Source organism: Dipodomys ordii, unplaced genomic scaffold (genome assembly GCF_000151885.1).
Source record: "Dipodomys ordii isolate 6190 unplaced genomic scaffold, Dord_2.0 Scaffold5, whole genome shotgun sequence".
In the NCBI taxonomy this organism is placed as follows: Eukaryota; Metazoa; Chordata; class Mammalia; order Rodentia; family Heteromyidae; genus Dipodomys; species Dipodomys ordii.
The window spans coordinates 13,145,055-13,157,493 of record NW_012267221.1 but is presented as its reverse complement, the minus strand read 5'-3'; the positions used below and the strand labels follow the sequence as shown (position 1 = coordinate 13,157,493).

Sequence of the window (12,439 nt, the reverse complement as noted above, 5' to 3'; positions counted from 1 at the left end):
GGGCGGGCGGGCAGGGGAGGCCTAGCTGTGCGAGTAGAAGCCATAGTAGCCGCCAATGTCCTTGGCGCAGTTCTTCTCACAGTCCCGCTGGGCCAGCACCTCGCTCTTGAGTGGGGACGAGCTCTCCGACACTGGCGTGTCTGCCGGCGAGATCCGCCTCCGCTTGGCCTGCTCGTAAATCCCCGAGTCGCTCGAGTCGATGGACTTGATGGAGGAGGGCGTCTCGATCCAGCTGGAGTCGGACAGGTCCTTAGGCTTGGCGTCCTCGGCGGCGCCGGGCGGCAGCGGCGAGCGCTCGGCGGCCAGGCCCTCGGCCTCCTCGCCCAGGTAGGGGTTGGCGCCGGCCATGCGCGCGGCGGCCGCGGCGCTGTTGGGCCAGCAGGGCAGCACGGAGCCCGACTTGGCGCCGCAGTACTGCGGGGGGCTGCGCGCGCCCCAGCCCGACGGGTCGGCGTAGTAGCCGAGCGGGCGGCCCGTGCAGCCGGCGGCCTGCAGCGGCAGCGCCTTCACACCCGCCGCCGCGTACGACAGCAGCGTGGCCGCATTGCCCGCGAAGTCCGTGGCGGTGTCGTAGGCCGAGGCCGCGAAGTCCAGCCGGTTGTTGGCGGGTGTCACAAACCAGCGCTGCGGCGACGGCGCGCCGGGGTCCTCGGCCTGCTGCGGGGACAGCAGCCCGTTGGTGTGCGGGACGCTGCGGTCCGTCCCCGGCCCGGGGCCCGCGCCTGCACCCGGGTGGAAGCGGGCCTTGGCGTAGTTGCTCACGAACTGGTCCTGCAGGAAAGAGCCAGCCATGGCGTAGCGGGCGCCAGGGACAATCTGCGAGCGCGGAGAGTCGTTAGGCGAAGGGGTCAGACGGTCCATGTCGCAGCCCGTGTAGATCCTGTGGGGAAGGGAGAAAGAGAGAACCGAGGGGTGGCGCGGAGGCCCCTTAGGGTGCAGAAGGGAGAGCCACCTGCATTTTCCACCCTCCCACCTAGCATCTGGGAACTTGCACTTGCCCTACAGGAGACACACCAGCAAAGGTCATCCACCATCCCCAGCCTAAATCCCGGAGTTCACACCAACTTGTCTATGCAGCAACCTGAACAGGTCTCGAAGCTGTAGTCTTCCCTCGGCCCTGGGGCTCTCCATAAATGTACTGGGCACAATGAGACAGGACCACCGCAAGGGCCTCTCATCCTGCTTCTCCAGCGAATGTATACACAGGATGACGATTACCCAGCGACCAAGGTGTATTTGCCCAGTGGGCCTCTCCTCTGTGGTGAAATTCTGAGCGAAATTTCTCAAGAAAAGTACCCAATCTCTTCACCCTTTTAAGACTTCATGCGTCCATTTGATTGTTTGTTAAGGTGATTCCTCATCACCTCTATCTAGATAGTTTAGATGCAAATCCCTAGGGAATACATGAGCAGTTGGGGAGGGGGTTCGCACAAATTCAGACAGTAATCAAAGACTGGCCTTCAATGGCCTTCTGAATCCTGAGAATTTCTGCTGGAAATCTCCAAGGTACTTTTTGTCTATTGTTTCCCTCTTACATGCGCCTTTAATCCTTACCTCTACCAACACAGACAAGAACTACATGAAACAATACACATGAATTGAGTTCTTTTAAAAAAACATGTTCTTTCCCTAATCTTCTCTACCCAGTTTTTGATACATTACTGGCAAAAAAAAAACTTGAGATAAACTCTTAAAGTACATAAATCACCACTAATAACAACCTACCATTAATAACAACTAGCCTTTACACAGCTTAAATGTGTCTCTAGGACTGTACAGACAAGAACTTATTTACAGATGGCACACACAGACTTGTTTAACTCACATAAGTACTCCTATCATCCCACTTTATTTATGAGGAAACTGAGCAAAGGGAAGTTAAATAAGTTGCCCAATAACTGAATTTCCTTAAGTAAAGATTAATTTTAGGGCTTGGGCCTAGAAGGTCCCATAGAATTGAGAAGGAGCCATGGGCTGGATGAAGATTATGAGGACTTCCTCATTCCCATACATACATGCCTCCCTTTTTATTTTGCTCACACATACATGTTTCAATCTTGAGTCAACAGATTGTTTGAAGGAGAGCCTGTGTTATTAGGTCTTATTCCTTTGGGGAAGAAAGTGGCCAAGACACTTCTTAGTACCCCCTGAACTCCTCCCTATTTCACCCAGATCCATTCTTGCCCATCTCACTAGCATGAAGGGGGAAAGGGAGTGTCACCCTTCAGTAGCCCCTAAAAACCTAAGGTACCCTTTTAATAGGTAAAGAAGATTTTTATGAAATCATGCATTGTGACTTAGAAAGGGAAGTGGCTTTTCCAACAGAAGCAGCCATGGAGGGGAGGTGGGGCAGGTGAGAATTGTGACTGCTCAGGTGCATTATGTCTACTGTACAAAATTTCCCTCCTGAAAGCTAATTCCAATTGCAAATAAGAAAAGTGAAAGAAGGCAGTAAGGGAACATAACTAGCAAGGTACAAATAATCTCCTCTGTTTACCACCACAATGTGTTTTTAAAATGATTTTTTAAAAAGCAGTTTGCAAAAGATACAGTTTAGATGCCCATCCAGGTCCCAAGCCACTTGGGATTACTGAGCTGATTTGTGCAAAATAAAATGCTTTTGAACAGATGTTTGTAACAGAATCAAAAGCTCAAAATCTATAGGACTCCCCTCCAATATCTCTGTTCCCTTGGGCCATATTCTTTCAACAGAGTTGGGCCCCCTTTTTAGGTTATGAGAACTAGAGGATCATATTGATTAGAATTGCTTCCTTTGAAGTACTTTTGGGAGACAAATAGATTGCACACAAAATCAGTTTCTTCTACAATATCAAGAGAGGGGGTGGGTATCTGCCTGGAGATCAAATAGAGGCAGCCACCTATGTCTTTTCCAACACAGTTAATCTAGTCCTGCCCCAAAACAGCCTCAACTTTTTAGTTCGATCCCAAGCACTTGATACAAGCCATGAAATTGAAATGTATATACCTTTCTCTTTTATAGTCAGAAAAATGGGAGAACTCCCACATTACCAATTGAGATTTTTCTACATACTATCTGAACTTTTAGGCACTATGTACGTATAACCGTATAACCTGCCATGAGTGAGAATCCAATCCCAGAACCAAAAGCATTTATTTTACACCTACTGCTGCCCCAAAGAACAGCCTTGGGCTAAAAAAAAACAAAAAAGATAAAGATGGATAATAGAAGCCTGAGGAAAGGGAACCAACATATTTAATTAAAACATAGAAATGAGAAGGTATATTTTTTTCCTTTCAAACCTTATAAATAATACACAGCAATAGCATCTTAGTCCTTCCAAGAGCCTAAAATGACTTTAAGAACAGTTCTTCTCATGAACTTGCCTGTGGTACATGCACATTTAAAAATTCAGTCCATAGTAAACTTGCACAGGAAATGCTAATACACAAAACTTGGAAATGGGTAAATAAATGTCACATATGCCAAGGAGACTGTAACAACTGCCAGAGCCACATGCACTTGCAGGCAGAATTGCCCGTTTCAGACACAGACAATCTGAGCTGAGCATCTGCAGCATTACATACAACACCCGCACCCAGGGCAGCTCCCCAGCCAGCCAGCCAGCCCCAGAGGCCTGCCAACAACTTGGGAATTCACAGAAAAACCGAAAAGAGGTGGAGGAAACCTTTGACCCAAACCACACAAATACCAAGCCATAAGGTGGGGTGGGGGACCAAAAAGAAAAAAAAGCAAGAAAGGATACATTTCAAACCATTCTATCCTCACATATTTTTTAACTTCCAAAAGTCTTGAATACAACAGTCTACCCTTGAGCTAAAGGCCAACTCAACAATTATTCAAGAAGGAATATGCAAAATTACTTACGTGTCATAATTATCTCGGAATCCCTTTGCAAAAGGGTTGTGGTCTATTTTCAGTTGTGTAATCTGAAGAATCAAAAAAAGGATGGTTGTGATTTCAATTTTATACAGGAAAGTTCTTTTTATTTTTTATTTTTGAGAATATATAGTCTACCACGTTTTACTGGGGCTTAAGGCTTGTAGTTCTGTTGGGTTTCCCTAATAAAATATTCAGAGAACAGATGGAAAGGAAAAAACAAGAAAGTATCATGAAAGTTCTGAGAAACATGTTTAAATTAATGACACCCTAAAACTAAAGTATTGCTTTTAATTAACTCTCCTTAAACAAACATTTTAAAATTAAGTCTCATTTTAAAATGCTTGTTACACACAATGCACTTACTTAGACAAAAATTGTTCAAGAACTTGAGTTTATTGTTAAATATTTCCATTATGAAATGTTTCACCATATTTTAAGAAGTTGGCCAAGTCTGATTTACAACTTGAGAAGTCAACAAATTGCATCATAAAATAAGGTTTGATCTAAAATAACGTGTTTTCGTTTCTGATATTTTTAAGAACACAGAAACACAAGAAACTTATCACTTCTAGAAAGTCCAATCAGCTATTAAAATCATGTTTTGGTGAACATGCAAATACCAAACAAGCTCAAGTGATAGACTCCCCTCCCCAACCCCTCCCAGATCCCAGTAGTTTGATTTAATATAGTTTTCACATATATAAATGTGTATTTTGAGGCCCCTCAACAGTGTTGCTTGCCATTTCAACCATAATTTCTTAGATTTTTTTTTTGAAAAAAAGAATAATTTAGATGCCAAAGCAGGCCAAAAGTAAAACTAAGCCGGGGCAGGAGGGTGGGGGTGGGGCAGGGGGAATCTTCCCGTTTCCTAAAGGAAAGGGTAGAAAGAGAAAGAAAAAAGGGAGGGAGGGAGGGAGGAAGGGAGGTCAGACTATCTGTACTAGTTGGAGGACCAAATTAAAACTCTCAAAAGAAGAGGCCCCAGAAATCCTGGCCAACTCACATGTGGTCCAAGTGACAAATCGGCATTAGCCCCTAACCTAAGCTCAGCAGAGCCAGCTGTTGCTGCTGTTAGCTGGGCTAGTATGAAGCCCAAGAGAGCCAGAGGATACGGAGGGTGCGGGACGCGAGCGCGCTGGCCCCGCAGCTCGCCCATCCCCTAGGCCTGCTTACATCGGTGTTCTGGTAGGCGGTGACAGCGATGAACTGAGTCTCGGGGAAAGTGAATGTCTGCACGCGGCCCGGCTGGCTGGTGTCCTCGGTACCATCTTCGTTCACTTCCACCACATGCAGGCGGGGCTGGTACTTGTGCAGGGATTGTAAAACCACCATCTGTCCAGCGAAGAGAAAGGAGAGCGTCGGGCTGTTTACGTCCGACCGCTCGCCCAGGACCGGGTGAGCTAAAGTGGAGCCTGTCGCCCCAGGTAACTGTTTTGGGGACTGGCGTCACTGGTGACCAGCTGTCTAGGACAGACTGATGGTCCTCGCACCTCTCCGAGCCAGGGCGCTCCGGCCACCGGAGGAAAAGCAGCCGGCTGCTGCGAAGCCTCGGGCCCTCCGCTTCCTCCTTTAAAGAGGAACAAAGATCTCACTCCACCTGCAGCTCTGGTGGATTTCCTTCCCCGGACCAGTCACTATTTGTCCTTGGGAAGGTTCAGTTCTGGTATTAAGCCAGGATGGGGGCCGAGGAGAACAACCTCATAAACCTAGTAGAATTTGAGAGGTTCGAAATCGCATTTTAAAAGTCTCTAATGAAGCAAAGAAACTGCCCAGTTTTTGCGTGCTGCTTTGAACTGTGTGTGGGATGGGGGAGACGGAAACAGAGACCCCGAGAGACATGCGCTTGGAACCACTAACCTGCCCATTGTTGTTTGAAGCTCCTTTGTTGTTCGTAAGTTTTAATTTTCCAAAAGAAATTTCTTGGCGCATCCAGTGAGCCCCAGTATTAGGAGAATCCGGATGCATATAGACCCGATTTCCTAGAGAAAGAAATACGTTCTTTGCATATGCCCCCTGGCACTGCCCAGTCCCAACTCCTCACAACACAGCACACACACACACACACACACACACACACACACACACACACACACACCTTAGTCTATTGTGAGGCCCATTTACTGGGGCTTTTTGAGGCTGTACTTTCTTCCTATTAACTGGGGATGATTAAAATAGCTTTTGCATAATCCTCCCCCTTCTTGCTGTCTCTGTCTGTCTGTCCCCTTATCCCCCGCGTCTCCTTTAAGGAGTCATTGGCCGATCGTTTTAAAAGTCGCTCGAACCAGTCCACAAAGGCTTTAATTAATCATTCTCACCTAAATAAGTGTCAAGGAAACGTGTTAATTGGAAGGACTTGCCTTGCACATTGGTGTCCGCTTTGCCGCAAGGAACCCATTTGCCTCCTTGAAACCTCCAGTGATTGGGATCGGCCAAAATCACATCCACAAAAATATTGTAATGAGCCGTGGGATCGAGACCAGAAATGTTAAAACTTAAAAAAGGAAACATGCGCCTATTCAAATGAAGAGGGGAGAGAAAACAAGGGGTGGGGGGGGGGAGAAAATAAATGTTAAAGATAAAATGCAAGAAGCGGGGCGCCAGATAGCAAAGCAAAACTTGTTCTCACAGTAGATGAACGAATGTTTGCTAATCTAGAAAAGAGACGGTGGGAGAGGACAAATGAAGTGGGGCCAAAGTCGGGGAGAACCGCAAACAAGCTGTAGTGGGCACTCGGCAGGTTCCCCTCAGCTCGCAGTGGAAAGCGCTCTAGGGCGACCTGCGTCTCCACCTGTCCGAAAAAAGACCGGTGTCGAAGCGTCCCTCCCTTCGCTCGGCAGCAAGCCGCGGCTCCTCTTCCTCTTTTCTCCCCTTTCTTCCGCCACTTACTGGCTCTCGGAAAGCGTTTTTCCGGAGAGCTCTCTCCCTCTTAACCTCCCCGAGGTGGTAATCCCTTCCGCGCTTCCCCTATCCAAAAACCAGCCAACTCCAGGGCGCATCTGAGCGCCATCCATTCTGCTCCCGACCCCCCAAAAATCGCTGCTGCGGCGGCGGTCACAACCTGGGTGTGCTTGCCCTGGGTCACGCCTGGAGCAGCTGCAGCCAAGAATGGAAGCATTACCTTCCCTGTTTGGTGATGATCATCTCCGTCTGGTGCCGGTGAAATTTCAGCCAAAGCGGCCTGTTGCACAGATACACCTGTGCTTTGCCGGGCACCAATCCGGGCTGGGTAGAGGAGAACTGGTAGAACGGGGCTCCTTGGTAGGAGTGGCCGTATTGCTGTGGGTAGGGGTATCCCGCCGTGGGGTAGCCCTGCGGTGAGGAGTTGGACAGGAGGCTGTTGTAAGCTCCATTGGTGATGACCGGATGGTGGGCCATGTAGCGACTGGGGCTGCCGATGGAGAAGGCGGGGTGCGCCGGTCCGTGCTGGCCGGGGTACGGGAACATGGCACTGGGAGCAGTGGCCGCAGACTGTGGCTGGCTGGACTGAGAGAGGAGGTAGCGATCTGCAGCAGAGCCATCGAAACTGTGACGAAGCTCAGAGACCCCGTCCAAGACAGGAGAGAGTTTACTTCTCTGGACGTCCCCTGGTGAGTCCTTGGAGTCAGGAAAATTGTCTGTATCTGACTGATTCGTCATCCCCCTGGTAATTTTTTTCAAAGGTGAACTTCTCTCCAGGTTGTCAGTGGTCGAGATAATGGGATGATCGTGCAAGACAAGCTCAGATCCGCCTGAATGTGGGTAGCTGCTGCTCACATTGAGAAATTTCTTGGAGAGCATGATAGAAGGAGAAAGGCAATGCTCCAGCTGCATAGCTCTAGAACCTGAGCACTCACCCTCCCGTCCCTGGTTTTTAAAGTCCTATTTATCATAAACTAGAAATCCACAGACCCCCTCACTAGACAGAAAGCACTTCAACCAGCAAATGCTTCTCAAAGGTTTGATTTACTTTTTTTTTTCCCTGGGAGAAGAGATTGGCCAATTGACACTATGCAGCAATCAGAAAAGGCTCACTTTTGATCTTGCTGCTTATGCAGCCGATGAAACGGCTCCTGCCATTGGTTAACTGCTGACAGTAATTTAATTAGATAGACATTAATTAGGATAATCACCTGGCTCCTGGTCGCGACGATCGTGGCAAATTGAAGGGGATGATTTTATTGTTGGCTTGAGGGGTGGGGAATGTGTGCTGGTTTACGTGAGCTCTGTTGTGTCACCTTTAAGCTTTGTGACCACTGCTTTAGGAAGATTCAAAGATGTGCAATTTACTAAACATTTTCTACCCCCACCCCCACCCTTCCCCACTTTAGAGCGGAGGAGGGAATTCGATGATGCTAGGAGACTTTTCAAATCTGAATGAGCCAAATATTCAGTTGAATGTAACGATTTCAAGTGCAAAGTATACAAAGCATGAGCCGGTGGCCTCTTCTCGCCCTGTAAAAGTTCCAGAGTCTGTCTTTTCCAGTTAATACAGAAGCACACAACACCTGAGTGATGCTTTGTGAGTAGGACCTGCGTGTCCTTGACACCCCTTCCCCCATCTTTTAAACTACATACATAAATAATCACTGCAGTGGAGAGCCACAGCGTTGGTGGGGATGGGGATGCGGGGCGAAGTGGGGGCGAAAAGCAGCAACTCATCCACCCATCCACCCACCTCGGCAAAGGTTCGGTTTCTTGGTGGAACACAGATACAGTGACAATCTATGATCTCTCTCTCTCTCTTTTAAGTTTTGAAATAATCATAAGCTGTAGGGCTGAAGTGTCTTAATGTATTTGCAGTGATGTTTACCAGGTCTTTACTAAATATTTTATCAGCCAACTTGGTTGCGGATCTTTTGAAGAGCATCTAACTGGGGGCAGACGCCATGCATCCTTGAGTTCCCCTGCGCTTTCTTCTCTGGGAGGTACTCGCTTGGCGACCCTTTCAAAAGCCTCACCAGTTAAAGAGGGCCCAGTTCGCGGGGTAAATGGGTTCGCTAGAAGAGACTAAAGGAAGTGGTGTCAGCCCAGCGCAGTGATCCTAGTTGCCTCTGTGTGTGTGTGTGTGTGTGTGTGTGTGTGTGTGTGTGTGTGTGATGTTTATATAATTCGGAGAGGAGAGAAAGAATCCATGCCAGTAATCTTAAGAGGAGTAAAGAACCAATTTAAAGAAACGTTGGCACAAATACATAGCACGAGGCCCAAAGCAAGTCTGGAGTGTAGGGAGATCTCTCAGTACCTGCTCTCCACTGAAGAGTCCAGCCGTTGGCCGGAACCAGCCAATAGCACCAGAGGCTTTATCCGCCCCAAGCTGGTTCCCGCGGCGCGGCCCTCGCCAGCCTGCCCTCCCGCAGCTTTCTTCCCGGACGCGGAAGGGCGCGGGAATGAGAAGGAGCGCAGAGCCGGCTCGGCTCTGCCCAGAGAGCTGGCCGAGCACCGGGCTCCCCAGGCACCGGGCGGGCTCCGCCTCGCAGAGCCAAGAGCGCGTCAGGCGACCGCGTCTGGCAGGGACCCCAGAGGCTCACACTCTCCCCGTGCCGCAGGCGCTGGCCTGGGCATCTCGACCGGGTGGAGCCTCTGCCTTCCAGCCAGCGGCCCCTTCCCCCTCACCCCGCACCCCGGCCAGGGAGAGTGGTGCTGGGGACACTGGGTGGGTGGGTGGGGGGTCAGAGCATGGATGGGCAGACGGGTTAACCAGATTCGCAGCTGTGCTACCATTTAGAGCATTGCCATTGACCTACCGGTCATCACCGAGTCCAGACTGCACCACCCGCGCGAGGCAGGCTGGGCGCCTTGGCGGCAGAGGGCACCAGCTGCGGCGTCCGGCAGGGCGCCGCGAGCAAGGCCCAGCAGGCGCGGCCCATGGTGGGACAGGTTGATGACCAGATGTCTCCGATTCAAGCCCAGGCTATTTTTCTGGGAGAAAAATGAATTCGGATCCATTTTCCATTTGAAAGCAAACCAGCTCCAAGCCAGGAAGCTTCATAAACAAGCAAGATCTTAGCTACTGAAACCCTGGGACGCCAGGGAAGGGAAGAGCTGTGATACCATTTGACACTTGTGGTCCTGCCTTTGACCTTCCACCATTCGTCCTCCTGAGAGGCCTTCTGCCCCATTTTGGCCACTTGTTTTCTCCTATCTTCCATCAATTTCAGTCCCCAGGTGCTTCTCCCTCTGTGCTTCCTATCTTATTCTTCCCTCTGTGGTAAACAATCTTAAGTATGAGACTACCTGAGCTGCTCTTAAGGTTTTGCTATTCGGACACCCTGCACTGGCTTTTTTTTTTTAAAAAAAAAAGAGGAAAAAATTAACATTAAGGTGTTAAAAGGATAGAAACCAAGTATACCTTCCTGTTTGGGATCATCAATATAAAATTCAGTGGCTTCTCACATACAGGTTCTGCCTTGAAATTTATATTATGACAGTGCACCTTCTAGAGACCAGTTCTCATTTTAAATGGCACATGAACCATGCTAGTAGTCTTGTGACTTTCAAGTCTGGGGTGGGGCTTGGAATGAATACATATTTATTTATACATAAATAGAACAAGCTTCCATCCAGGTGTTATCCTGGTAGATCATATTTTGAATCGTGGATCTGTAGCTTTCCATGTCCCATACAAGTCTGAGAAGAAAGCAGGAATGTCTCTAGTGGCAAGTATTGTTTCTGGAGCTGCTTTAATTATTCATAGTGATGAGTAACCATGTTCACATAAGCAAACCTGTGCAGACGTACATGCATGTACACATACCTTATTAAGCTTGTGATTAAACATTTTAATGCTAACTGGCTTCGGGACATCAGGTAACTGTTGCTAATACAGTTGTACATGCCTAGACAAAGGTGTTTGCTGAGAATCTCCTTCAGACTCCTGATTCTGCCTTTTAATTCTAGAAAGAAAACGTAGGTTTTTGCTACTTGTAGCAAAGAGTAGCATGGTGACAAAGTTCTGAATTCAAGACTGTTTACAACATGAACTAAAGAGAAGGAAGTTGTATATTTCTATGAGGAATACAGGAAGATCAGACACTATGGAAGCTTTCCCAGTCATGATACCGTATTCAGTATTTTCAGGAAACAGTGAAAAACAAAACCAGACCACATCTTCCAACTTGAATACTGAGACCATCCCTAAAAATAATGAAACTTCCATCTAAAGGCATGCTGTAACAAAAAAACAACAAAAACAATAATACCCCTATATTTATTTTTATTGTAAAGGTGATGTAAAGGGGAGAAGGATTAAGAGTTACACAAGTCAGGTAATGAGTAATTTCTTATTTTTTTTTGAGTAATTTCTTTTTGAATGGTATCACCTCTTCTGTCTTTTCTGTTTTTCTCCCCAAATCCCCCTTTCTGACAGCAAGTTGTAAGAGGACTGCAATGAAGCTCATTAGAACAGCAACTTGTATAGCATGCACCAAGCTCTGAGTTCAATCCTCTGCTCAAATTCAAAAGGAAAAAAAATTCCGATCACATGAAATAATATTTATCCAAATGAACTCCAGGAAATGGAAACAAGGGTTTTTTTTTCCTATGTTGCTATTTTCCTCTTTTCCTTTTGTCTTATTTACCTGTCTTTGGGAAGGTAAGAGGGGGGGGGCACAGAAATGGAGGGACAAAATGTGAACAAATGCAGAAGTGATACTAAATACTACATTGAAAATGAACTATACAGCTTGTAGGAGAGAGTGAGAAAAGGGTAACACTATCCAAAAAGAAATATATTGTTTATCTGTCTTCTGTAACTGTAACCCTTCTGTACACCTTTATAATAATAAAAATACATGAAAAAATCCCTAGCTATTACCATCAGTATCTGTGAAATAAACTATAGAAAGGAAAAAATACTGTACGTCCAAAAACATTAGCTCAGTATCATGGTGCATATCCATAATCCTAGGTCTTGAGAGCTGAGGCAGGCAGATGGTATGACACTAGCCTGGGCTACATAGTAACACGACCTCAAACAAACAAACAAACAAAAAACAGAGATGTTTGAATGAGATTCTAACTTATATTTTACTTGATGTTCTTTTTTCTTTGAGACAAGAGTTTGCTATGTAGTGGCTTGTAACTTACTAGGTAGCCCATCCTGGCTCAAACTCTTGTCTTATCCTCCAGAGTGCTGGGATTAGAGATGTACACTACCACACTGTTTATCTTCCATTTAAATAGTTAAATGTAACTTAAAAACACACACGCACATGTACACACACACAATAAGAATATACTATTATATCTAAAGAAAAAACTACAGGAGTAGGAAGTGTTGGAACACCTCTTTCTACCAAAAAATGACATTACAATACATAGGCAGTTCAAGTCATTTCTACTTTGTTTCTAACTTCACTGAGTAACAAGAGCCTAAAATTAATCAAGTAGGACAGGACTTTGGTCTACCACTATATTCATAATATTCCTAGCCTTAAGTTGAAAGTCTCAAGTAAAACTTTTCTTTGATGGAGACTTGGAAATATTCCCACAAGGAACAGCACATATTAACATTAAATCTTTACCTTCATACCTTTTGCCATACTCCTTGAGGTGGTACCCGTATGTTGGGTACCATGAGTA

At 46.9% G+C, this 12,439-nt stretch overlaps 1 protein-coding gene across 1 annotated transcript; it reads right to left on the bottom strand.

Moving 5' to 3' along the window:
• Tbr1 (T-box, brain, 1) lies at positions 1 to 7,938 on the bottom strand. The gene is made up of 6 exons (XM_013028562.1): positions 7,002 to 7,938; positions 6,241 to 6,395; positions 5,741 to 5,862; positions 5,057 to 5,215; positions 3,869 to 3,930; positions 1 to 880 (listed from the first exon to the last, which is right to left on the bottom strand). The coding sequence occupies exons 1-6, from the start codon at positions 7,691 to 7,693 to the stop codon at positions 22 to 24; spliced, it is 2,049 nt and encodes a 682-aa protein (XP_012884016.1). The 5' UTR covers positions 7,694 to 7,938; the 3' UTR covers positions 1 to 21.
• Between the last annotated feature and the right edge of the window lie 4,501 nt (positions 7,939 to 12,439).

Coding starts and splice junctions, on each gene's coding strand:
- Tbr1 (XM_013028562.1), bottom strand. CDS start 7,693: ATGCAGCTGGAGCATTGCCTTTCTCCTTCTATCATGCTCTCCAAGAAA. Junction 6,396..7,001: donor ATCATCACCAAACAGGGAAG/GTAATGCTTCCA, acceptor TCATTTGAATAG/GCGCATGTTTCCTTTTTTAA. Junction 881..3,868: donor TTCCGAGATAATTATGACAC/GTAAGTAATTTT, acceptor CCTTCCCCACAG/GATCTACACGGGCTGCGACA.